Raw genomic sequence first — 26075 nt, 5'->3', positions numbered from 1 at the left:
CCCAATAAGAAAATTAGGGCTAGGATCCAACAATAACATTTACATACTAGAAAAGGGATGCCGCAATCTAACATGCAAATAAATTGAAGGTAAGTGAATGACGATTCACTAATTCTCCACCATAAAAACCTAACTATTAGTCCTAAATGTATTGAGAATTCCTAGGTTCGGATGAGATTTATTGAAACTATTCAATGGCATGTTTAAATCTCGATATGCCCCTCTTGTTTGTGACTGGGATACCGAGGATCACAAAGTGGGTGTGAATTACCATGCAAATTCACATGGTGCCTTCATTGTAACGATCACCTATTTGATGTGCCGGTAAACCACACACGCTCCATCGAACTATGATAAACAATGAAACACCCTTTGCCACCTTTGCTTAGAACCAATTAGTGTGCCGTTAAACCACACACGCTCCACTAACTTGTTAGCAAGGGTGCAAAGTGTAATTTCATGGGATTGCATCAATTCACTTTTCCTAAAGTAACTAAGATTGGGAAATTTTAAAATATGTGTAGTTGCTTTGTATTACTTATTATACTTTTAATGAGAGGATGAGGTTGCCCTATCCTACCCGTTCGGCTAACGACCCTCCACCAATCAAGCAAGCGGTGGGTGTGAGTGTACACCCATTAAGCGCCATTTTATAGGCCGCAACCTTATACCCACCTTATAGATCGGCTTCGTGAATGAGGCCTACTAACGGTAAGACTAGCATTTAGTTATACATACATATATATATATATACATATATATATATATATATATATATATATTATTCTAGTAATATCATATTAGTATAGGGTTGTATTTTAAACCTTTTAAAATCTAGGTTTTGAAATTTAAGTTGTCTAAATTAAAACTTTTAATCACAAAAATATAAATTTCAAAACTTGAGGACAAGTTTTAAACATTTAAAACATGGAGGATCAAATAACAAATAATTTCAATTAACAATTAATATCTTAATTATCTATATTTGATTTTATTCAAGATTCCTTTTTAAGATAATTACCAAAATAATTAAAATAATTAATTAATTATCATATAAGGAAATTAAATATTTTATTAGTTGATAAATATCTTTAATTAGATCAAGATTATAGTCATATATATCAAAAAATCGGATTAGGGTTGATCTAATATGATTAATGTAAGTTTCCATAAGATAATTATGAAAAAATCCCGAATCTGACCATTCCTGACGCCTGGACTCGCCGAGTGCACAAAGGGACTCGCCGAGTCAGGCCAACTCGCCGAGTCCACTTTGGAACTCGCCGAGTCCATGACTCAGAAACACAAAAATCGAATTTTGCAGTTTAGTTTCAGTTAATCAAGCAACAATTTAATGAAAACCAAGCTAGGCTCTGATACCACTGATGGGTTTTAGCCATAAGAACTTTCCTATGTGCGCATGCAAAACCCTAATGCTTGGATCTAGGCTTTCTAATTAAACATGCTTTGAATCCAAGAATTCTAATGACTAATTAGGTTAAATAACAACATTGAAACAGATCTAGAACCATACCTTTGAATTCCTTGTTGATCTTGTTGTCTTGGAGCTTCTAGAGTCACAATTGTCACTCCTCTAATGGCTTACAAACACCAATAGCAAGAAAGATGATTTAGGAGAGAGGAGAGGGGAGGAAATCGTCCAGGGTTCTCTTACTTTAGGTGAGGTCCGATTTGCCTTAGCTATGGGGTCTATTTATACTTGTAGACTCCTTAAGTGTTACAACCTAAACCCTAATTGGATAATCTTCTCTTAAGGCTATCCAAATCCATTCCATAGATAACCCCTTGGACGATTTTGAAGCTATCCTAGCTTCTAAAATCCGTCCCTTGTATATCTATATGGATTTACAGTCTAAAGCTTAACTATCAAACAATTGACAGTTTATACCCTCTTATTTAATTAATCTCTTTAAGTCACCAAATTAATTCCAATTAATTCTATGACTTATATTAATCAAATAACAATATATTATTCTTTATATTATTCTCATAATATATTAATAATATTTACTCTCTCATAATAAATCATCCTATCAAGTTGCTATGATGAAGGCAACCCAAAAGGACCATGCACAACTGGGTCAAATACTTGCCTAATATAGTTGCAGCCTTAGACACTATTCTAACAGTCTTGGGATACCCACTTACCCTTAGTCGAATTCTCGTATAACAACAGTTACCATTCGAGCATCAAGGTCGCTCCTTTCGAAGCACTATACGGGCGTAAGTGTAGATCACCGTTATGTTGGGTTGATGTGGGTGACACCCAACTAGCAAAAGCACATACATCGGACAAGGCGCTAACAGGACCGGAGATCATTCGTGAAACCACGGAAAAGATCGTTCAAATCAGAGCTCGATTACAAGCATCGCGCGACCGACAAAAGAGCTACGTCGATAAACGGCGAAATCCCTTAGAATTTCAGGTCGGGGATCGAGTACTGTTAAAAGTCTCACCCTGGAAAGGAGTCATTCGTTTCGGAAAACGGGGAAAACTAAACCCACGATACATTGGACCTTTCGAGATCGTCGCCCGAATAGGTCCAGTGGCGTATAAACTGCAACTACCCGTGGAGCTAAACAGTGTGCACCCTGTGTTCCATGTCTCTAATCTAAAGAAGTGCCTATCGGACGAAACCCTCGTCATTCCCCTTGACGAGATTGAAATCAACGAGAATCTCTTGTTCGTTGAAGAACCGGTTGAAATCATGGATAAGGAGGTGAAGCGTACTAAGCAAAGTCGCATCCCGATCGTGAAAGTACGGTGGAACGCAAAGCGTGGGCCAGAATTCACGAGGGAACGCGAAGATCAAATGAAGAAAAAGTACCCTCACCTATTCTAGCATTCTCAAATCTAGCTTTCAAACATAATTTTGGGACGAAATTCCCTCTAACGGGGGGATGATGTCACAACTAGAAATTTTGTGCCTTGTAACTACAACACATAAGTAAAATTTTGAATCAAAAGCTTAAGAGCATGTATGATGCTTACTTTATGACATCAAGATTTGCAATCAAATACACCATACAAGCATTACAAATAGTCAACAAGCAATTGGAAAACCCTAGAAGTTCTTGTTTATGTCCATTTTGGACTAGGACTTCCTTATTGGGCCCAATGGACCAATAAGCTTCCAATTTGACTATCTTGGGCTTAGAATCCTTAAATGGGCTCTAATTGGACTCACTTTCATTTATGCCAACATTTTGGGCCATATTGGGCCTAGAATGAAATAAATTAAATATTATGAACCATTATGGACCATAATTAACCTAAACTAGCCTAACAAAGTATAAAAATCACACTCATATTTTATAGGGCCAACAATCATTCAACCTAACTCTAATATGGGCTTAGGGGCAATAAAGCCCAAAAATCTCCTTTTTCCCCACCAAATCTCGGCCCAAGCCCAATCCATGGGGAAGAGTTGACTTAGGCCTTGCCATCTCATTTTTACATGGGGGTTATCCATGCAAATAACCCAAGTATCCATGCACTATCTCATCAATCTTCTCTCTCCCTCTCCCTCTTTTTCCTTCGGCCGAGAGCAAGAGATGAACACACACACCTCACAAAACTCTCTCTAAATTACTCAAGAATCATCCACTCTTCTTCATCCAAAATCCCGAAAATTTGGCTTGAAGTCTAAGGATCTTCATAAAGTGATTCATCATCTAAGGTAAGTTAATGGCTAACTTATGATCTAACTCCCTTAATTTCATCAAAATCTCTTCTAAATTCATTCAATCTTGTGATCTTGCACCTTAGAAGCTCCTTAAACTCGAGATCTTCCAAGGAAAGGTTGCTAGGGCCGAAATAGCAACAAACTCTCCTCTTTTCTTCTTCAAATCGAAACCACAAGAAAATGTGAGATTCATACCCCCCCTATTTTTCAGCTTTTATAAGTTTTGTGGGGGGGTGGGAATACAAGAAAATGTGTAGATCTATGAGTATATGTATGCTTTGTGTGATTTCTATGCTTATATTTATGTTCTTATGTGATTGTGGTGTTGGATCTAGTCAAAAAGTCCTAAAAACCGAGATTTACATTAGGTTATATGAAAAAAGTATAAATTATATTACTACATACAAATCATTTCTATAAAAATAACCAAGTTGGTTAATATGAATTCCTTTGGGCTAAAATCCCATTTTTGGACTTAAAATGTTAAAAATATAAAGTTAAAGGGCCCAAAATGAAAAAATACAAATTCTGATGGTTGAGATGAGTCAAAACAGTTTCAACAATGTATTTTCTGGAAATATACTCTTTTGAAGGATTAAAATGTGAAATTTTAAGCATAATGGGCCAAAACTGAACTTTTCGGCCCAATAGAGCCCAAATTGCGAGATTTTCAAATTAGAGGGGCTGAAACTGTACTTTTCTGTAAAACAGGGGACTACTAGTGTTCCAAGTCCATTTCAAGGGTTAAAAATACCTTTCATATTTAAAAGGGACTAAAGATGCAAAAAAATTCTATTTTGGGCCAAAAGTGTAAAAATTGCGAAAATAGAGGTTTCAGCCGAGAAAACTCCATTTTGAGGGACTAAAACTGTTTTCCAAATAAATTTGAGCTGAAAAATACCTTTTCAACTAGTTTTGATACTAAAGTGTCAAGAAAAATGGTTTAAGGACTAAAATGGAAATTCTTTTATACAAAGGGTCAAAAGTGTAAATTTATCCATAAGAAAGGGGCTGCAAAAAGTAAAATTCTAATGTGTTAAACAACAAATCCGTTATGCTAAAATACTAGTACCTCGACTACCGACGAAACATAATACACCTTCAACACCAAAAATCGTTACGTAACGAATTGATTCGGTCTCGAATCAATAATGAATCTGAAATCTATACACGACGATACTACAATACACACGCGGAAATTTCGGGAAGTCAATACACACGTGGGAATACACCAGACGTCGATACACCATCTTTGGGCCCGAAAGTTTCAAATCGTGCTTGTTGGGCCTAGCTAGCCCAATGACATGATCTTTAGGCCCGAAGGAAACTCGTTTACATGTAGTTGGGTCTTATATGACCTAATTCCGTGTAAAAGGACTTTCAGTGGCTTTTGTGCTGTTCGGCCCCAAGGGTCCTTTGGTACTGCTAGTGAAGTCGAGAATTCACCAATGCGAGTCGGGCCAAGGGCCCTTCGCATTCACGATAGCCTTGAACGACTTATGGAAATAGTGGGGGCTTCGCACCCTCTTTTCTCCTCGGTTGTGGGGTTATGAGAAGTCCGGGTGGTTGGATTAAGTGAATAGTACGAACGACGCCTAAGGGATCGTTTGTATAGTTGTAGACTAGTCGTTTTCATTAATGCGTGTTTATAACAATTCACAATCCATAATTAATCTAATGTCACCTGGAATTATCGAATACACACGTCGCAACGGTATAACAAAATATAAAATGCGTAATTCAAAGTATTTGGAAAACATCGAGTTTTCCTAGGGTTTTCAATTCATACACCTACGAGATGCATACCAAGTTTAACAATTTTTTTTATTTATAGAAACAAACAAGCATACTTACGGATCTTCACACCTTTTATACTATACTATTTTCAGAAAATATCGGATTTTCTGGTGGTTTTCAAAACAATACAAAACATTATATTTCAAACATTACTTATGAACTCACCAATATTTCATATGTTGACGTTTTTCAAAATACTTGTATTCTCAGGTAACAGGTAAAGTGAAGGGAAAAATGTACTCAGTGATGTCTTGTTGTTTGTTTAACTAGTATCGAACAATCTATTTTTGGGAATGTAATGTTATGAAACAATGTACTAAATGTAAACGCTACCAGCTGTACTATTTCAATGCATGGTGATGATTGATGTTATGTTTCATGTATATTCACTGTGATGGTATTCAATTGAGTCCCAACAGCCCTCGGACGTTTCCGCCGTCTGGTTCGGGGGTGTGACAAATTAAATATATGGGTTGATTGTGTAAATCATCCATACTTGTATAGTGGGCTTATGCTCCATGGATTATCAGGTTGGGCTAAAACCCATAGGATGCTCCATGGTGGTTATATAACCCATGGGTCATGGAAATGAAAAGTCATGACAATTAGGGTTTACATGGTGTAACCCTAATTGTAACACATTATATAAGGATCCATATGTTCACCAAAATCGGACTTGTAAGCAAAAGAAGATGGCTAACCGATTTGAGTAGTGTGACATTTGTCTCAAACTCTATTCCAAGTGTATTTGGTGTTGTGTGAAACATTTGAGGCATCACACTTGGGGTGCTAGGCTCTCAAGGTTTTCAAGGAATCCAAACTACAACAAGGTATGTTTTCTAGCTTACTTTTATGTTTAAAAGTTCCCCGTGTATGCTAGATAGGATTATGAACCTTGGAAATCAATTTTGCATGTATCTTAGTCAAACATAGATCCAAGGTTTCTAGGGTTGCATGAACACCTTAGGAGTGTTAGAATGCTCAAAACCCTTAATAATAATAGAGTACAATCCCAGAAATCTCAAATGTGGAATCATGTGTGTGCGATGCGCTGCTACCCTTCCGACTCCTTGCCCTTAGACGAAGAGGTACCTGAAACCAAAACTGAAAACCATAAGCACAAAGCTTAGTGAGTTCCCCCATCATACCACACACCATACAATCACACATACTACTGGGCAATTCTGGGGTGCCCGATCTACCCATGTCAAGCCATTCTGGGGTGCTGACCTACCCATATCAAGCCATTCTCGGGTGCTGACATACCCGTGTCAGGACGATCTGGGGTGCCTGCCTACCCTCCGGTCTATATCAACTAGCCACGGGGACTATTTCACCCTTACCACTATCACATAATAACATATCATAATCATGCTGTCAGACATATCTGGGGTGTCCGACCTACCCTTCGGTCCTAACGATCGAATTGGGGGACTATTCCCCTCCTACTACTACTATCGCATATAAGATATCATACTGGTGTTGGATATAATGTCTAAGTCCATAACTTTATTTGGTATGTACTTGACCCGACCTGCCATGGTCCATTTGGGTTGCATGGCATTGCGATATTTGGATAAACTAAATGAGAGAAAGGACACTTGTGATTATTAATATATTATAAGTTCTAATATATTAATAATAGTATTATTTAATTAGTGTTGATCAATTATTAATTTAGAATTAATTTGGTGATCAAAATGAGACTAATTAAATATATAGGGTTGATTATGACAATCATCTAATCTTTTATGGTGGAATTATGATCCATGGTTTATAGAGTTGGGTTATAACCATTTGGAGCTCCATGGATAGTTCATGGGAGTTACAAACCCATGGATCATTAGAAATGAAGAGTCATGACAATTAAGAGAATTCATGTGTAAACCCTAATTGTGACAACACTATAAAAGGAGCCCTATAGCTAGCAAAATCGGACTACTAGTGAGTTCTAAGAGGGCATAAACGATTTTGAGTGCAAGTGTATTCTTTCAAGTTATTCCAAGTCTTGTAGTGTTGTGTGAAGCATTTGAGGCACAACATTTGGGGTGCTAGGCTCACAAAGTCTTCAAGGAATCCAAGCAACAACAAAGGTATGTACTTCTACTAGTTTTATATTACATGTTCCCCATGTCATGCTAATTAGGAAGTAAACCTTGGAAAAATCAAATTTGCATGTGTATTAGAGAAAACATAGATCCAAGGTTTCTAGGGTTGCATGTACACCATAGGTGTGTTAGAATGCTCAAAACCCATCAACTGGCACATAGAACACAGCAGGTGGTAACAAACCTAGACAATTATCACGAAGAGAATCATCCAAAGACATTCCCTGCTGGTGGGTCGGCATTGTGGCCGTAGACCCACCTCTACTGGAAGGTAACTCACCTCGATGTCATGTAGTGTCTGCACTGTCCTCGGTATGGAAATCAACCCTTCTCGACTCCTAAATCCCTACACAACATCCTTTCTACATTACCATTTCATACCCATAACCCCTACAAGGGTCAACCCAAGTCCAAGGCAAAGTCAAGGTCAAAACCTTGGTCAAAGTCAACATCTGGTTGACTAGACTGGCCGAGTTGGTCCACCAACTCGTCAAGTCCCCACGTCCACAAAATGCTACAACCTCGTCCCTACTTGTCGAGTCTAGCAAGAGCTCGATGAGTTCTCCTTCCACAAAACATCGGGACCTTCTTCAACTGACTCGCCTAGTTCATCCTTGAACTCGTCGAGTTCATCTTCATCCGTATGAAGGTGCTTAGTCTATGACTCGCCGAGTTCTCCTTGAACTCGTCGAGTCCGTCTTCATGTGGTTGGGACATTGACTTGAACTCATCGAGTTCCTCCTTGAACTCGTCGAGTCCTTCAATCTTCAATTCCATAACAAACCCCAATAAGCTGAGTTTTCCTTCAACTCAACCAAAGACAATTTTCAGAAGACGTTTGGAGGAAACTGCGACCCGAATCGCCGAGTCCCTCTTTGTCCAAAACTATACAGTTGATTTTAATCGGTCTTAATGCAACCAAACCATATATTTGACCTCCTAGGGTCCATATTATACGTAATGTTCCAAACTTGACGTCCATGCATGAGATATTTGGCCCAAATAGCTCTAGAATGAAGTCTACAAGATGCATGGGGTGCTTATGGCAATAAAGTTGGCACCTTTATGCCATAAGAACCCCCAATGGTTCCAGATCTGAAGCTATACCTTCAATGAACCACAAAATTCTGAGTTTGGCACCTCTAAGGCTTAGAAAATGTAGAAATGAACCCTAACTAGAGATATAAGAGATAGATGGTCAAGGTTTCAGCTTTATACCTCAAGTAAGCTGGAAATAGGGCACAACCTCTGGATCTACTAGCTTCCACTCGAACTTCCAAGCTCCTTCTTCCTTCTCCAGCTTCATAATCACCACTAACACACAAAAATGGCTCAAGAACACTCAAACAAGGTTAGGGTTTCGATCTAGGGTTTCTCTGAGTTGGGAGGGAAGATGGACGTTGGATTGAGGCAAGATAAGTTCTCAAAATAGGGTACAAACCCTAAATATTAGGGTTTCATCCAGACAACCCTACTCTTCGAGTCGGTATCCCGACTCGTCGAGTAGGTCACTAAACCTCCTGGTAAAATTCGAGTCTACTCGATGAGTTGGGCCTCCAACTTGCCGAGTCCTAGAGCAAAACATGAAATTACTTGAATTTAAATACGTATCAGGAACCGAGTGTTACAGTTTGTTTATGTGCATGTAGATTAATCATTAGTTCTTGAAGATACTCCATCTTTAGGTTATATTGACCAATCGTCCTTTTCCCAGAATATGAGAAAGTTACAAGTAGCATCAGTGGAATCTCAACTACTAATCCAACTCATAAAGTATGGTCGGTTGCTAAAGATATTGGATTAAGAGAATGCAGAGCACTTTAAAGTCACCCCCACCTCATATATTTTTATGAATCTCCATACAATTAGATTAAGAACTTTGAGTTACGTAATACAAGTATACATCAATATGATTTTCTTGAATTTGATGAGGAATTTGGCTTAAATTGATTTATGTTTAATTTGGATTTTGTATGCCATTTTTTGAATATATTTTTATAAAAATTTAGTAACTTTATTCGGATATTTTATCAACTAAAACATTTTATTCAGCACAAAACAAAATAAAAGGGTAAACTAATCATATTTAACATTTAGCACCCTTAGTCATATGCTAAATCAAAAAACATGTTTTCGGTCAGAGCTTCAGACCTAGTAAGGCTTCTAACTCACTCAGCAACTATCAAGAAACCCCGAAGTTTGATGGCCAAATAGAAAAGATGATGAGTAGAGAGGTTTGTCATACTATTTGGTTAAAGTTTGAATTATTAGTGTAACACCCTGTTTCAAGATGTTTATTAGTTTGGGGTCATGATCTGAAGATCGATTATCATAAGATTTTGGGCTTTGAGGGAAGAAAGGTTTAGACCCAATTGGATGTGGATATTGTAGGTTAAGTGATCCAAGCTCTCAGTTCGTGTTATGGAATCAAATGGGTAAAATGGGAAAAGTGATTTTTCAGACTCCTTTCTTGAATTAAGGATCTTAGTTTGGTGTGTTTTAAGTCAAGGTGATTAGATAGGATTGTGGGGCTCTTCAATATCTTTCCAAGCATATAAAGATCATTGAAAACGAAGTAGAAACAAAAAAGTTATGGTCATTGGATGTAACAACCCAAAAACCATGATAAAATTTTTCATTTTAAAACAAGAGTTACAATCATTCAAACTGTTCCAAAACCATCACATAGTAAAATATCAAATAATCAGAGTAATAATATCAAAAAGTGTGGAAACAATGAGGGGAGAATGTTGTGCCATCACGTCTGGCCTTTCTAATGGGTTTTAAGCATATATACATTCTAATGTGATCTTGCAACCCTAATTGCTTTGGATCTACGTTTTTCACTAATTGAACATGCAAATAGAACACCAAAGCAATAACCCTAGATCTAACATACAAGACTCGGAATTCATGTACAAAACTAGGGTTAAAATATTACCTCACTTGTTATATAGTAATAACAAGAACAACCCTAAAAGATCCTTGACTCTTGAAAGCTTAGTGCCCCAAGTGTTGCACCTCTAATGGAGTCACAAACACCAATAGCAAAGGATGAAGAAGGAGAATGGTGGTGAAGCACTACAATTTTCGGCTAGGGTTCTCCAAGAAAGTGCTAGGCTGAAAATCTCATGCTAAGGGGTTCCTTATATAGTAGACGCTGCTAGGGTTTCCAGGTGGAAAACCTAATTTCCTTGCTTATGCCTTAAGCAGTCCATGGACCTCCACAATAGAAGCCTTGGACGAATTCCATAGGGCTTCCTATAGATTTCGTCCAGTCCTCCTAAGGGAGTCCATCAGCCTAACTTTGCAACTATCAGTGATTTTCAAAACCAGTCCGCTCTCATTTAATCAGTTCCTTTAATCCCAAAATTAATTCCTAATTAATTTTTGATTAAATACTAATTAAATAATATGATTTCCAAATAATACATTAATCTTGTAATATATTAATAAAATCATTTTGTGTACCAATTTATTATTTCAAATAATAAATCCAACTCTCTCTCCACTTGTCATCCTGTCAAGTTGCTATGGTGAAGGCAACCCAAAAAGGACCATGCTACAATCAAATCAAGTACATACCGATTATAGTTATGGGCTTAGACACCTAATCCAACAGTCTCCCACATGGATAAGTCTAATAACTATTATTACAAGTATGACTTCAGAATTTGACAAGCAATCTTAGCTTTCAAAAGCCGATGTCGAACTCTAATCTTATCAGCAACGCGTCTTTTAGATAAGTGATCAAATATTCCTCCGTTCTACAAGATATCATAGGAACACAAGACATGGATTAAAATCAATCTCTCCGTCCAAGGTTTATTTCCCGATTTCCGATTTATGACTACTGACTAATTGAACAAATCAAATCAATCCAGGCTTGCCCAAGTGCTTAGGGTGTCATCACTAAATCATCGTGGGGCCCACAAATATCGCTTTTATCCCATTTAGGGTAAAAGGAACGGATAAACTTCGACTCATACGCTTGCACAATTTACTCATCAAATCACACACAACAATAAGTTTTATATCAGCAAGTTACTGATGTGTTTACATATTATCTATAACATCCATAAAAATCATGCCAAATTTAAAATTTTTAAAACATTTCAAAACCAATGATTATTACAAAACTTGTTTTCAAAACAGTATAGTGTCAGAGTATCCCAAAATCAAATCATGAAACATGAGGAGGTGTACGATCACGCCTTCTCCTTCCCGCGGTCATTAGAAGTACCTGAAACAAAATCAACAACTGTAATCCCAAAGCTTAGTGAGATCCCCCAAAATACCAACGCCATACATATATAACCATATCATATAAACAAACACAACATGCATAATGATCCATCAGTCTGACTAGACACCTCGCAGGGCCATCAGTCTATCTGGACCACTCTCTGAGCCATCGGCACGTCTGGACTACATCTCAGGGCCTTCAGTCTATCCAGACCACTTGTCGAGCCTTCGGCATGACTAGTATGCCCTAACCGGGTCTGCAGACTACCCGGTCTGCCCTGGGTATCCTGGCCTATAGCACAAAGCAGGACCTGCCTCAACCCAATCCCCAATCAAACAATCATGTGCACATAAATATCATACGCTAGCTAGCATGTACATATAGTCATACGGATATAACAGATCACTAACGTGGCAACCATAACTAGGATACCGATCTAACCGATCACTAACATAGCAACCATCCTATGACCAGGATACCAATCTAACATGTCACTAGCATAGTAACCATCCTATAACCAGGATATCAATCTAGCAGATCACTAACATAGCAACCATCCTATAACCCGGATCCAAATCATACAGGGTCAGCCTTGGTGTCGTAGACCTTGTTGATATAGTGAGAAGAACTCACCTCACGATGTCGAACTGTAGTAATAAGATCAAACTCTCGAATCACAACCACGAACTCAACCACCTATAACCACTATAGATCAAGTCCATCAGAATCCCAAATTACCAAAATACCCTCAAAAGTCCAACCGGTCAACCCTTGGTCAAAATCAATGTCAACAGTCCATGTTGACCCAACTCGTCGAGTGTAGTTAGCAACTCATCAAGTTCCTTAAGAACTCAGGAAATCATAAAACCCTAATTGACTCGCCGAGTTTCCAAACAACTCGCCGAGTCCATACAGGATTCAAATGTCGGGATACTGACTCACCGAGTTTATGTAGAACCAATAAAGACAATCTTCATCCGACTCGTCGATTTGGCAATGCGGCTCGTCGAGTCCCTTCAGTCCATTTCTCATCCAAACGTTTTTAAGCCATCCCAAAGCTCCATATTACAGATCTAACCTCCTAGGGCATGGTTTCCACGTAAAGTTGCGAACTTTACGTACATGTATGGTCCTAAATGCTAAAACCAAGCTAAGGGAAAGGTTTAATCCAAAGAGAAGGGCCCCTTCTTGCTAAATCTGATAGCTTTATAACTATAGGGACCAAGAGGAGTCCATATATGAAGTTACAACTGATGGGTTTTGAGCATTCTAAAACTCCTATGGTATACATGCAACCTTATGTGCTTTGGATCTATGTTTTCTCTATTATACATGCATACATTCAAAATTCCAAAGCATCATCCTTACTAGCATACAATAGAGTATCTATACTACAAAAGTCTAGTTAGATGACATACCTTTTGATGGAGCTTGAAGTCTTGAACCTTTAAGAGCTTAGTGCCCCGAGTGTTGCACCTCAAATGAAATCACACGATACCACCAACAATTGGAATAACTTGAGAAGAGGTTACTTGGTTCATTCTATGAAATCGACTTTGCCCTCTTTGTGTCTCTACTAGTCACATTTCATGAACCATGGGTTCCTTTATATAGTGTGGCTCATTTAGGGTTACACCATGTAAACCCTAATGTGCATGACTTTCCATTTCCTTCATGATCCATGGGTTTTAACCTCTATGTAGTATCCATGGGTTACCACATGGACAAAGCCCAACATGAAGGAAAACGGATCACAAGCCCACATTTATAAGAATGAATGATTTACATAATCAATGCCCATATATTTAATTAGTCTCTTTTGATCACAAAATTAATTCCAAATTATTTCTTGATCAATACTAATTAAATAATATGATTTCATATGAATATATTAGAACTTATAATATATTAATATAAATCATAAATAACCTTTTCTCATTTGTCTATCCAATTGTTCTGATGCCATGCAACCCGAATGGTCCATGATACTATCGGTTCGAGTACATACCAATAATAATTATGGGCTTAGACATCTAATCCAACAGTCTCCCACTTGGATAAGTCTAAAAATATTATTCAAGTATGACTCCAAGATCCTGACTAGCAATCGTAGCTCTTAAAGCCGTTGTCGAACTCTGACCAAGTCAAATGACATGTCCATTAGATAAGGGATCATATATTCCTCCATTCTAGATATCATATGGACTGAGACGTGGATTATAATCATTCTCTCTGTCCATTTGTTGTTTTCCGATTTCTGATTTATGACGACTGACTAATTGAACAAATCAAATCAGTCCAGGCTTGGCCAAGCACTTATGGGTGTCATCACTAAATCATCGAGGGGCCCATAAATATCGCTTTTATCCCTCTAAGGGTCAAAGCAATGGATAAACTTTGACCCAAATGTTCGCTTGTACTTACTCATCAAATTACACACAATGATATGTTTTATAACAACCAAGTTACTGGTTGTGTTTACATATGTAAATATGCAACTGGTGTGCAACTACAACTCACACTTCTCCATTTGAAGAATATAAGATATTATCGTCTCATGGTCACTCGTGATAAAATCCATGAAGTGATTCAAATGAGCGTGGGTTTAATCCAATACTCGAATCTCATTCCAGGAGCACTCATGAATGTTGCAGCAAATTTTGCTATCTCTAAACACTATAGACATCTACAAGCCCAAATCATAACAGTCTTAATTCATACCTACTTCCAAAGTATGATTAACTGTAGAGGGTTTGAATAACCTAGTTATTCGGGAAGTCAAAACATGATAAGTGAAACACAAGAATAATCGAATCCAATATGGTCTCAGAAATTATGAATATAAATAAAACACCTTTTATTTATCACCATATTGATTACACATTATTCATTGCATAATGTTTAGATTTATCAACTTAACCCTTGAATTAAAACAATAGTTGTCTCATGCTCCAAGCATGCACACTATCTTTTCTAAACAATAATTATGCCATACTCCAAGTATGCACACTATGTTTGTCTACGATTCTTACTTTGTGAAATAGATAAATTAAACATGATTCCAATGATGCTCATTTCACAATCGCAAATTCTCATCGTAAATATAAGAATTCCAAACTCCTGCCATTTCCCGAAATCAGTTAGATTCTAAACTTATATGCATTGATCCTCTTATAATGACTATGCACAAAGTCACAAAGACTTGTCAACAGACATTATAGAGTATTCCAATGGAGATCAATTTCATGGAAACTAAGTCTCAAATTCAAAGTACATTCCTTTGAACATTCTTCTTGCATTAAGTTTTTTAATCTTACACAAATTTAATGAATAACTTCCACTTATGAAACATTTCCATATTCCCATTCTGACCATCACTTCTGAATAAGAGTTGCCTCCTTTCAGAATATGTCAATATGGTCCTTTCCACAAATTTACATCATACATCCAACTTTCCATGAGCAACTAATCTTTGGTAAACCTCAGTTTTTCCTCGACAATTGCTTAATCATTTTAGTCATATCCAATTCTAGACCTTTTCCCCTCTTAATGCCCTAGGCATTTGGAAAATTTAGAAAGGATAATTATCATAGCTCATGTAATCGATCCTATACATGAAGCATATCGGACACGATTCATGATGTCTCACATAAAGACATGATCCTAGACCAATCTTTAGCTACAATATTTTGTATTTTCCATGTTTTCATAATTCGACTATGAAGAGGATGCTGTAATCATAATCGAATTTTGAAAACGCAATATATATAGAATTTCCTTATGTTGAACCATTACAACATAAAACTCATATATATATATATATATATATATATATATATATATATATATATATATATATATATATATATATCCTTGACTAGAGATGATTAAAATCTCAATCTAAGCTTCTAGAATTGAAATGAAGTATAATTTCCTCTCCCTTAATTATAGCAAAACAACTTTTCAAACTCTGCAGAGTCACAAATTGAGACTTTTGTTTTTCTATAATTAAGATTTAACATAATAATCATTCTCCCACTAACATTATAATTATTAGCATAACACTTATGCTCCCACTAGCTTTGACATGTATCCAAAAATCAATTGGACTTCTAGAAATCAATACTTTATTGACTTTCTTACCAAGGTTCAGATTTCTTATACGAGATGCTTTGATAAGACTTTATCAAAATCATACACCTTTCCTTAGACAACTCACATGTGTGTCTAAACAATTTTAGAACTATGAAAAGGGATGTCGTAATCATAGTCTCAATTGTTTAGACCCTTGCCATTTCTCACAAGTCCATGTTAGTGTGTCGGTTAACCACACACGCTTCACTAACGATTTTGAGAATGCAAATATCACAATTGATATCTACTTAAAATCTACTTAGTGAAAGCGTTTCCTCACCATCATTTTCATGAATCAGAGAGAAACCTTATGACATTTATATTTTATGGTGTATGTGCTCCTATCCATGTGAATTTGTCAAAACCATAATCATAAGACAAAGTTAGTGACAAATCTAGACACATATGGACTGAACTTGTGCAATATTAACTTCCTACCACTTGGCAGCACATGTGACAACCCAAATTTTTTTTGCTTTTAAGGCCAGTCAATCAACTCAACTGAGTGTCAGACTCATTGGAAATGATTTCTAGCCCGATTAAAGGTCATTCTAAGGAGTTTTGAGCCTAATACATTTAAGGAATAAGTGTTAGAAAGTACCTGCTAGAACCACGGTGTAGCAAATCGAACCTTAACCTCATCTAAATGAGTTCACGGCCACAAGACCATGAGGTTACGGCCATAAACTCATGTGGCCGTAAACTCAAGAGCATTTATAAGGCATTTAGTCATTTATAGTCATTTCTCTCATTCCTTGGCCGATTTTCTTCATTCTGTCTCAACTATCATCCAAATTTCTTCCTAGATCTTCAAAAGATGTAAGTATTCTTCCTGGATTTGTTGATACATCTCTTAATCTATCTACATACATTGATTTCATCCATGAAAATCATGTTTGTTTTGATCTTCAAGTTTCACCAAGAACACCAAGAACACACACTAGTGTTCTTGGCCAAAACCAACCATTTCAAGCTTCTAGATCGTAAGTACTCTTCCCTATACTTCATATCCAGTTAGGACTTACGCTTAGAGACTTGAAACACACATTTTCCTAAGAACATAATGAGTTTACAGCCCAAGATCTTCCTTGGCCGTAAACTCAATGTTAGAGCATGTTTGAGCCCTAAAACCCTATAAGATGCAAAGCTAGTGACCCAGAACCTTTCCTCGATGATTGTAAGACCTTAAACTACCCTTGAGTTCACAATGACCATGAGTTTACGGCTGTAAATTCCTTTGGGTTGTAAACTCACCAAAAGCCTCAATGAAGGTGGTCTTTCTCATCCTAGTGTAGAACAGAAGTCCCTAAAGTTTCCCTAGCTTTCAAACCAACACATATGCATGTTTGACCATTAGTGTACGGACGTAAAATCCCATGGGCCGTAAACCCATGGTAGTAAACTCATGTTGGTGTCATTCTACTCTCCTTTGATGAATCACATGTGATTCCAACACTTGGTCAAAGTGTTTCCTAGTCCCGGAAGGTGTTTCCTTTCATATAGTTGCTTATAAACACTATATTCATGCCAATATGTGTCATTATATGACATTTAGGACTTTTTGTCTCGAGACTTCATTCGTGGAACTTCTCATCCTTACACGCATACCCATTTGAATCACCCACGTCAGGTGAGTTCATACCCCGTAATGAATCTTTTAACTGTTTTAAATACTTTTTAGGGGGGAATACAAGTTGAACACAATGATAATTGTGTCATTATATGTTATAAACATCTTTCAAAATGTTGCTTATGTCTTCTATAAGTGGTCAAAACATTTCAAAAACTATTTTACAGTTATGTTGCTTTTTAGTTTAACAAAACTCTATTTTTAAAGTACAAGCATAGCTTGGTAGTAAAATGAGTCCTTACAATAACAGTTCAATTAGAATACTAGTAAACTATAATGGGTATAGTTTAGGGGTTCAGTGCATACTAGATACAATACACGATAACAGAGAGAACATACCATACACTAGTACATACTATTCATATATACTACATACTATACAACAGAACATACTAAGATACTATAACAAGAGAAGATACTAAAGTACTATAACAGAATGAACATACTAAGATGCTATAGCATGGAACACTTACAGGATCTAACTATACCAATGAATCACAAACGCATTGTTCTAAACAAAAGGTGATAGTTATATTGGGTATACATGATCATATAATTTTAATGTGGATGTTCACGACTTACAATTGATTGCAGAGGTTGCGTTTGGTTCCCAAAATCTTTTGAGAGGGAGAGTGTTTAGTATGGGATCTAGCCATCACATTATACCTTATTAATCAATTTAAGGCAATCAGTACAACAGTAGTTACTATATACAATACTATAGTACTTACATTTTACAAACGACAAACAGAACACTCGGGTCTAGTACATTCAGTAGAAAGGGACCATAATGATAACCTTATGATTCCTCAATGTATACATCAAAGGATATATATTAATAGGATCCGATAGGTAATAGGATGTGCGCTTTCCGCTTCATTTCGTGTTCCTTGTTTGGTTGTGGGCTTAGAGAAGATTCACCCAGCCTATTATCCATTCGATCTTAGTCATATATTCATATATATATATATATATATATATATATATATATATATATATATATATATATGTTCCGTATACATTAAGTCATCATAAGGGGTACCGGGTATGGGTCAAGTCATAGAACACTAATTTAATGCACAGTTTTCTAGTACAAAACATACCTTTCAAATAGAACTTTTGGTAAACAAAACTACAAACTTACCAGTAAAGGGTTTAATCCATTTTATTAAACCAGTGTAAACTTAAAGGACTTTAGGTGATTGACTCTATAATACCTTAGTTTATATATCATGGTTATATATCATTAACACCCAACAGGAAGTTGGATGCGTGCTTTCCGCCTTATTTCCTGTTCCTTGTTTGGTTGTGGGCTTAGGGCAGATTCATCCAATCAATTATCTATTCGATATTAGATTATATATAGCCAGTATAAACTGAGTGATTATAGAAGTAATAACTGTGGTCACTATTTTATTATAAGAAATAAGGGTTTTCTTAAGGGATCTTTTCATTAAATACAAAGGAACTATTACAATTAACTCCATGAGTAACAAATGAATACACCAAGGCTATATACAACGAGGACCTAACAAACAATAGGATGTGTGCTGTCCGCCTTACCTCCTGTTCCTTGTTTGGTTGTGGACTTAGGGCAGATGCGCACAATCAATTGTTTGTTTACTCTGAGTTTTATATAACTTGTATCCATTTAGTACTCATAGAAAGGATTGTGGAATCATTTTTATGTATCTTTCATCAAATTAGGAAATATAAGATTTTCTAGAGGAACAGGCGCACTTTTCTAAAAACAGAATGTATAACTTACTACATTTCAACTACATTTCTCAACAACTTTCTACAATTTACTTACATCACTAAAATCTTATGAACTCACCATGTAACATCCCAAAAATACAGGCCAAAAATTTCATTTTTAAATACATCATTATAAAACCAACAGTGTAATAAAACATCTGTAATATTATGTCATATCAAAACCAAAGTATAAATAATCAAACATGTTATCATAAAACAATATCAGAGTGTAATCCCAAAGATTTAATGTGCGGAAAACCATAGTGTGATGCGCTGCGATCAAGCCGACTCCTTTCCTTTAAACACGAAGTACCTGAAACAAAAACTGAAAATCGTAAGCACGAAGCTTAGTGAGTTCCCCCGTCATACCACATACCATACAAGCACATAACATATATACTTCCGGGCAATTCTGGGGTGCCCGACCTACCCGGTACAGCTGTTCTGGGGTGCCGACCTACCCGTACGGCCATTCTGGGGTGCCGACCTACCCGTGTCAAGCCATTCAGGGGTGCTGACCTACCCGTCGGTCCTAACAACCGACCCTCGGGGACTATTCTACCCCTACTGCTACTATCACATATATCATAACTTAAACATACTATCAGACATATCTGGGGTGTCTTAACTACCCTTCGGTCCTAACAACCGAACTTGGGGACTATTCCTCTCCTACTACCACTATCACATATAACACACCATGCCAGCATATAAACACATCATCTCATACTGTCAGACATATCTGGGGTGTCTGGCCTACCCTTCGGTCCTAACAACCGAACTCTACTACTATCACATATAACATATCAGGTAGTAGCAAACATAGATGATATCACAAAGACAATCATCTAACATACAACTCCTACTGGTGGGCCAACATTGTGGCCATAGACCCACCGCTACTGGAAGGTAACTCACATCACATTGCTGAAGTCCCGTAGATACAATCCCACACTTGCTGAAGTCCCGCATACTCAACCCCAGCTGTTGGATGACAGATTCCCGAACTGTCAACACCAAAACAACACCCAATTAATAATTGGGTCCCAACACATAACCATAATACATACTTGGATAATTACTTCATTACCCCAGGCTTGGCTTATATAAGCCCAAGGCCCAATCCATAGGCCCAAAGCGAACTAGGAATCAAAGCCCAGCATATGGCCCAATTTTCCAAATTGGGCCCAGGCCTATATGTGGTCTTATTCTAAGGCCCAACATTATACAATCATTAAGACCCAACTATGGTCCATCTATGGCCCAATTTTCCAAATTGGGCCCAACCCCTTACATGGGACTTACCTTAGGCCCATTACATTATTTTAGTCCATATAATTTTTCTTGGATGACCCATTAATAATCCAATCATCAAGGCCCAATAGAAAGGTCCAATAATAAACCCAAGTGAAATTAGGGTTTCACATAAAATGATTATTAGGGTTAAGTTTTCTACTTAACCCATTAAGGATTTAATCCATTAAGGACTTAATCCATTAATTTCATTATTGCTTAGATTAATTTCCGCCAATGATTATCATTTAATATTCCAAGTTATTAATAAGTCCAGTGTCTCGATTAATTCCCCAAAATTAGGGTTTCATGGCATTAAGGTTTTCCAACTCAAATACTAGCCCATTATTAATTTGTTGGCCTTTTATGACAATTAGGGCTTTATTGGGCCTAATAAGCCCACTAAAATCTTATTAAGCCCATATGGGTTTTATTGGTTCCATTAGAGTCCATTAAGCTTCATTGGGCCCATTAGAGTTGTAACATCCCGAGTTCAGGGGTGCAAGTTCAGGGTTCAAAGTGTAAATGTGAAAGGGCAACTCGGCGAGTCCATGGGTAGACTCGGCGAGTAAGGTCGCGATTCTGGTCGCGTGTTAAGTGGCCAACTCGGCGAGTCGGCGGTTGGACTCGGCGAGTTGGTGCTGTGTGGAGAAAACCCTAATTCCGGAGGATGAGCCCTATATAAAGGACATTATACCCTCTCCCCAACCTCTTTACCCTCTCTTGAAGTCCAGAAAACCCTAAGGCGCGCTTGTGAGTGATTTGAGGGCATTTGAACCTTGGAGAAGAGATTTTGGAAGAGATCTTGGAGAGTTAAGAGGCTTGGAGCAAGGGGCTTTGCAAGGATTCGGATTTCTTTTCTGTTGGAGCTTTTTTGAGGTATTATTTCGTTGCTTGGGCTGTTATTCATCTAGATTCATCATTTTGGAGTATTTGGAAAGAATAGCTTGTGATGTTTTGAGTTTGGAGGTTAGATATGAAGTTGCTACCTCAGATCTGGAATGGAGAAGGTCTAGAGTGCATTAAAGCCCCTGTTCTTGAGTGATTGGTGAAGTCATCTTGTCCCAAACCCTAACCCTAGAGTGTTATATGCCTAGATCTCTTTGGATTCACATAAAGTTTGCCACTTTATGTGATGGATGGGTTGTAAAAGGGTAGATCTATGGTTTGGATCATCTACATGGCCTGGAAAGCTTCTGTATGGGTTAAGATCTAGAGGTACTCGGTGAGTCACAAAGGTGTACTCGACGAGTTTCTTGAAGATGGGCAGGAACTCGACGAGTTGGAAGAACAACTCGGCGATTGGTTGAAGATAGCCTTGGACTCGGCGAGTCTGGTCGTGAGGTCCTAACCTTCTTCTGGTTGAGCCGTGAATCGGTGAGTCAAGGGAGGACTCGGTGAGTTGAGTGCGAGGGGACTCAGGGTTGTTGGACTCGGCGAGTCTCGGGGTGACTTGGCAAGTTGAGTTGCGGATTGGGGAAGTTCTGAGCATGGGGACTCGACGAGTCATTGGGTTGACTCGGCGAGTAGAGTTAGTCAGGAGGTTGACTTTGACTTTGACTTTGACCAAGGGTTGACTACTTGACTTCCAGGGGCATTTTGGTAATTGTTGACAATTGTTTTGAGTTCAATGTTGGTGTTGGCTAGTGGTGGAGATCGTGTCACTGGTCGGAGCATCTCGGTCTTATCTTTTCAGTCGATAGTTGCGAGGTGAGTTATCCTCACTATATCGATAGGGTCTACGACACCAAGGCCAACCCTTTATCGGATTGTGATCCGGGTATCGTTGTTATGTTATTGCTTTGCTATGTTTGCATCCTGATAGTTAGGATGGTATATGTTAGAGACCTGGTTAAGGTCGGTATCCTGGTTAGGATGATGTTATGCTATGTGATCCGCTAGATCGGTTTGATTGGATGTGAATTGTTGTATGATTGAATGTTTATGTGCACATGGTTGTTGGACTGGGATTGGGTTGAGGCGGGTCCTGCTTTGTGCTGTAGGCCAACATATCCAGTGCGGATCGGTTATCCCAAAGGCCCAACGAGCGGTCCGGATAGACTGTAGACCCCAAGAGGGCGGACCAGACGTGTCGAGGCTCGGAGAGTGGACCAGGCCGACTGAAGGCCCAGTGCGGGCGAACCAATCATACTGTAGACTTAGAGAGTGGACCAGGTGGATTGAAGGCCTCTTCAAACCTTCGTATCTTCTTCATCCTATACTTTGTTTTCTATGATCTTTTGTAGTGTAAATTAGATTACTTATTTATTTATCATTTTACTTTAAAAAAAATACTTAATGTTTACACTTTGATTTTATTTATTTAAATAAACTCATGTAATAAATGAGTTTTCATATTTAGCTTTTTAATAAAATAAGAGAAATTAAATTGTTTCCTATCTTTTATGCCTACAAATATTCCTAACCACTAGTATTAATACAAGTGTCACAATTCTATATTTTTTTAACAATCTCATTAAGAGTATATTAGGAATATATCAAATCAAATTAAATTGATTGATGATATATATCATAATATTAATAGGTACGAATATTTATAAGCATAAAATATAGCAGACAATTTAATTTCTCATAAAATAATGTTATTAAATATTATATTATGAAATAGCGTGAGAAACCTAAATGATAATTTGGTTATATTTTATAATTAATAGTTACTTTATTGTAACTCCAAATTCAAAAGAAATATTAAATTAATGATATTTGTCCAGGAGCCCATGAGCCCATATTTGAACCCTAACCCCTTCATTTACATGTTCCGACTCACGAAATCAAATCTCTGCTTGAGTTCTGACACCCCCACTTCAGACCCGATTAACAAATGGCTACCAAGCGTTCCATTCCTCTAGATGATCCTCCAGCTGCTTCCTCCGATGACGAAGAAACTGAGGATGAACAAGAACAGCATGTTATCACCCATAAAGCAAACGCAGAATCATTATCATCTGAAGAAGAAGAGGAAGAAGAATCGGACGAAGAAACCATTGGCGCTGTGAAAAATCCCTATGGAAAACCCACAATCCAAAACCCTAACTCAAAAACAGGGGAATCGTCATCTGAAGAAGAATCAGAATCCGATTCGGAGGAAGAAACGCCTACCCCCTTGAAAACTTCGATCGTAAAACGACAAACCCTACCCACTAAATCATCTTCTACCTTAGACTCCAATTCCGAATTGAGAACGCCTACCGCTTCAGATTTCGCAATCATACCTTCCAAAAAGATAAATGCTTTACCAGCCCCTGAGAAGATACCCATTTCAAAACGCCCTTCTTCTGAATCTGATGTGAAGGACAAAAAGAAAGTCAAACTCTCAAATGGGGATGCTGATGATGAAAAGAAGTCAGTAAATAAAAGGGTTTGGAGCGATGACGATGAAATTTTGTTACTGCAAGGATTTATTGATTATCAATCCATAAAAGGTTGTTCTCCCTTATCCGATATGGATGGATTTTATCAATTCACCATGGACTCGCTACCTGGAAATGCTACAAAGAGCCAATTGTATGAGAAAATTCGGAGATTGAAGAAGAAGTTCCGAGTCAACTCTGAAAAAGCGAGCAGTAATGGCGAAGATCCTGTATTTCCTAAGCCCCATGAACGCAAGCTGTTTGAGGTCTCAAAGAAGATATGGGGAATTAATGGATGCGAGAGTGTGAGTGCGAGTGCTGCTGCTGGTGGATCCAACCCAAAACCTAAAACCAAACCTGTGAAAGTTATTCCCAAAATCGAAGTGAAAGAGGAAGATGAAGATGATAAAACAACGATCGCTAAAGTTGAAGATTTTGAGACATTGTATCCATATTGGAACGTTGCATTAAACTCAGAATGTTCATCATCTTTCAGATTTCCTACAGGTGTTGTGGCTTTAATCAAGGAAAATTTGAGTTTGATTGGGGAAGCAAAAGCAAAAGAAATGAATGAGAAATGGGAGGCAGTTTTTGAGAATGAAGCTGTGTTAAGAAGAAGGAGAATCGCATTGCTAAGTAGCGTAAATGATGTGGAAACAACATCTTTAGGTAAATGAGTTACCTTTTTATGAAACTTGTGCTCTATTGGTGTAATTTTGTGGGGTTAAATATGTTTAATTTTTGTTATCATCTGTGGCTTTGTTGAGCACTATGAATTGGCTATTAATATTAAGGCAAATTATAAAGAATACCAATGTCTTTTGCTCTTGCAATCAATATGCAAATTGTACTTTGTTTTTTATTCATAATAGAAATGTAATTTGCTCTTCATTTTTTATCCATAACAACTTGATTATATATTTCACAGATAATAGAAACGAAACTACATTGCTATTGCTACAATGGGTAAAAGATTATAAGTATATTGTCATAATGTATTATGTAACTACATAGCTATTGTGAGTTAAAATATAAGATGAAATTATAACATTTTTACATGTTTTGAATGCAAAATGTTCTCGAAGGTGAGATGAAGAAAATCAAGAAGATAAGGGTAAATTGGTCATTTCTGATCCACCGTGTGATTTTCATGACACCGAAATCAAGTTCGACAAATTTGATTATGCTTCTTTGTAATATTTTTTATTTTGTCCAAGATTTGTAGGGAGGTTGGGTTTAAGAATAATTGATGCAAATGCTAATGATTAGGAGAGGAAAATTGGTTTTAACAATGGTTATTTGAAACATGTTGGACCTAATGTCCTTCTAAGCTAGTTAAGAATCATGGATATGTTGACAATTTGATCTGGAGCCATTTAAATGGAGGCTGTCGTTAAAAAAAAAACCAGATTAGTTTAAAAAAAAGCTACGATGATAAAAATAATCTCCAATGGAAAGGACCCAGATCAGAAAAAAGCTATAAATCTCCAGTAATCATCAATTTCAAAAACATAATTTGATAACATCTTCAAGGTAAGTGCATCCGGCGCCCATAGATTCCCATTTCCCCGACTCTTCAAGGTTTAACCAATCTTCAATAACCCAGAAAAAAGGTAAAAGATTTGCAAAGTGAAATCCAAATGTAAACGAAAAGGCACTAGTGCAAGGGGTATGCAAAAAAACCGAAAAACCGAACCAATCTGAAACCTAAAAAACTGGATATTAGTTATCATGTTTTCTTGTATTTTGATTATATAACTATAAATGTTATTTGAACTTCATTATGTTTTTTTAAACTCTTGGACTTACCAGTTTTCAAAGAGAAATAGCTCGAACGGAGTTTGTAGTTTTGATTGAATTTAGTTTTTTATATTTAGCGGGTACCCATGAACCGAACCGTGGTTGTCCGTCTTCATACGGTTTGGTTCAGTTCGGTTTTTTTGTGAATTCGGTTCGGCTTAGATTGCATTTAGATTAGTGCAGATGAGGTACCTACCTTGTGCTCACGGTTTACAATTTTTTTAGTATCCA

At 37.3% G+C, this 26075-nt stretch overlaps 1 protein-coding gene across 1 annotated transcript; it reads left to right on the top strand.

Moving 5' to 3' along the window:
• The first annotated feature begins 23438 nt into the window (after nt 1-23438).
• LOC111902094 (STOREKEEPER protein) lies at nt 23439-24935 on the top strand. The gene has a single exon (XM_023897967.3). The coding sequence runs from the start codon at nt 23516-23518 to the stop codon at nt 24719-24721; it is 1206 nt and encodes a 401-aa protein (XP_023753735.1). The 5' UTR covers nt 23439-23515; the 3' UTR covers nt 24722-24935.
• Nucleotides 24936-26075: the final 1140 nt, after the last annotated feature.

Source organism: Lactuca sativa, chromosome 3 (genome assembly GCF_002870075.4).
Source record: "Lactuca sativa cultivar Salinas chromosome 3, Lsat_Salinas_v11, whole genome shotgun sequence".
Classification (NCBI taxonomy): Eukaryota; Viridiplantae; Streptophyta; class Magnoliopsida; order Asterales; family Asteraceae; genus Lactuca; species Lactuca sativa.
This window is presented reverse-complemented; position numbering and strand designations above follow the sequence as displayed.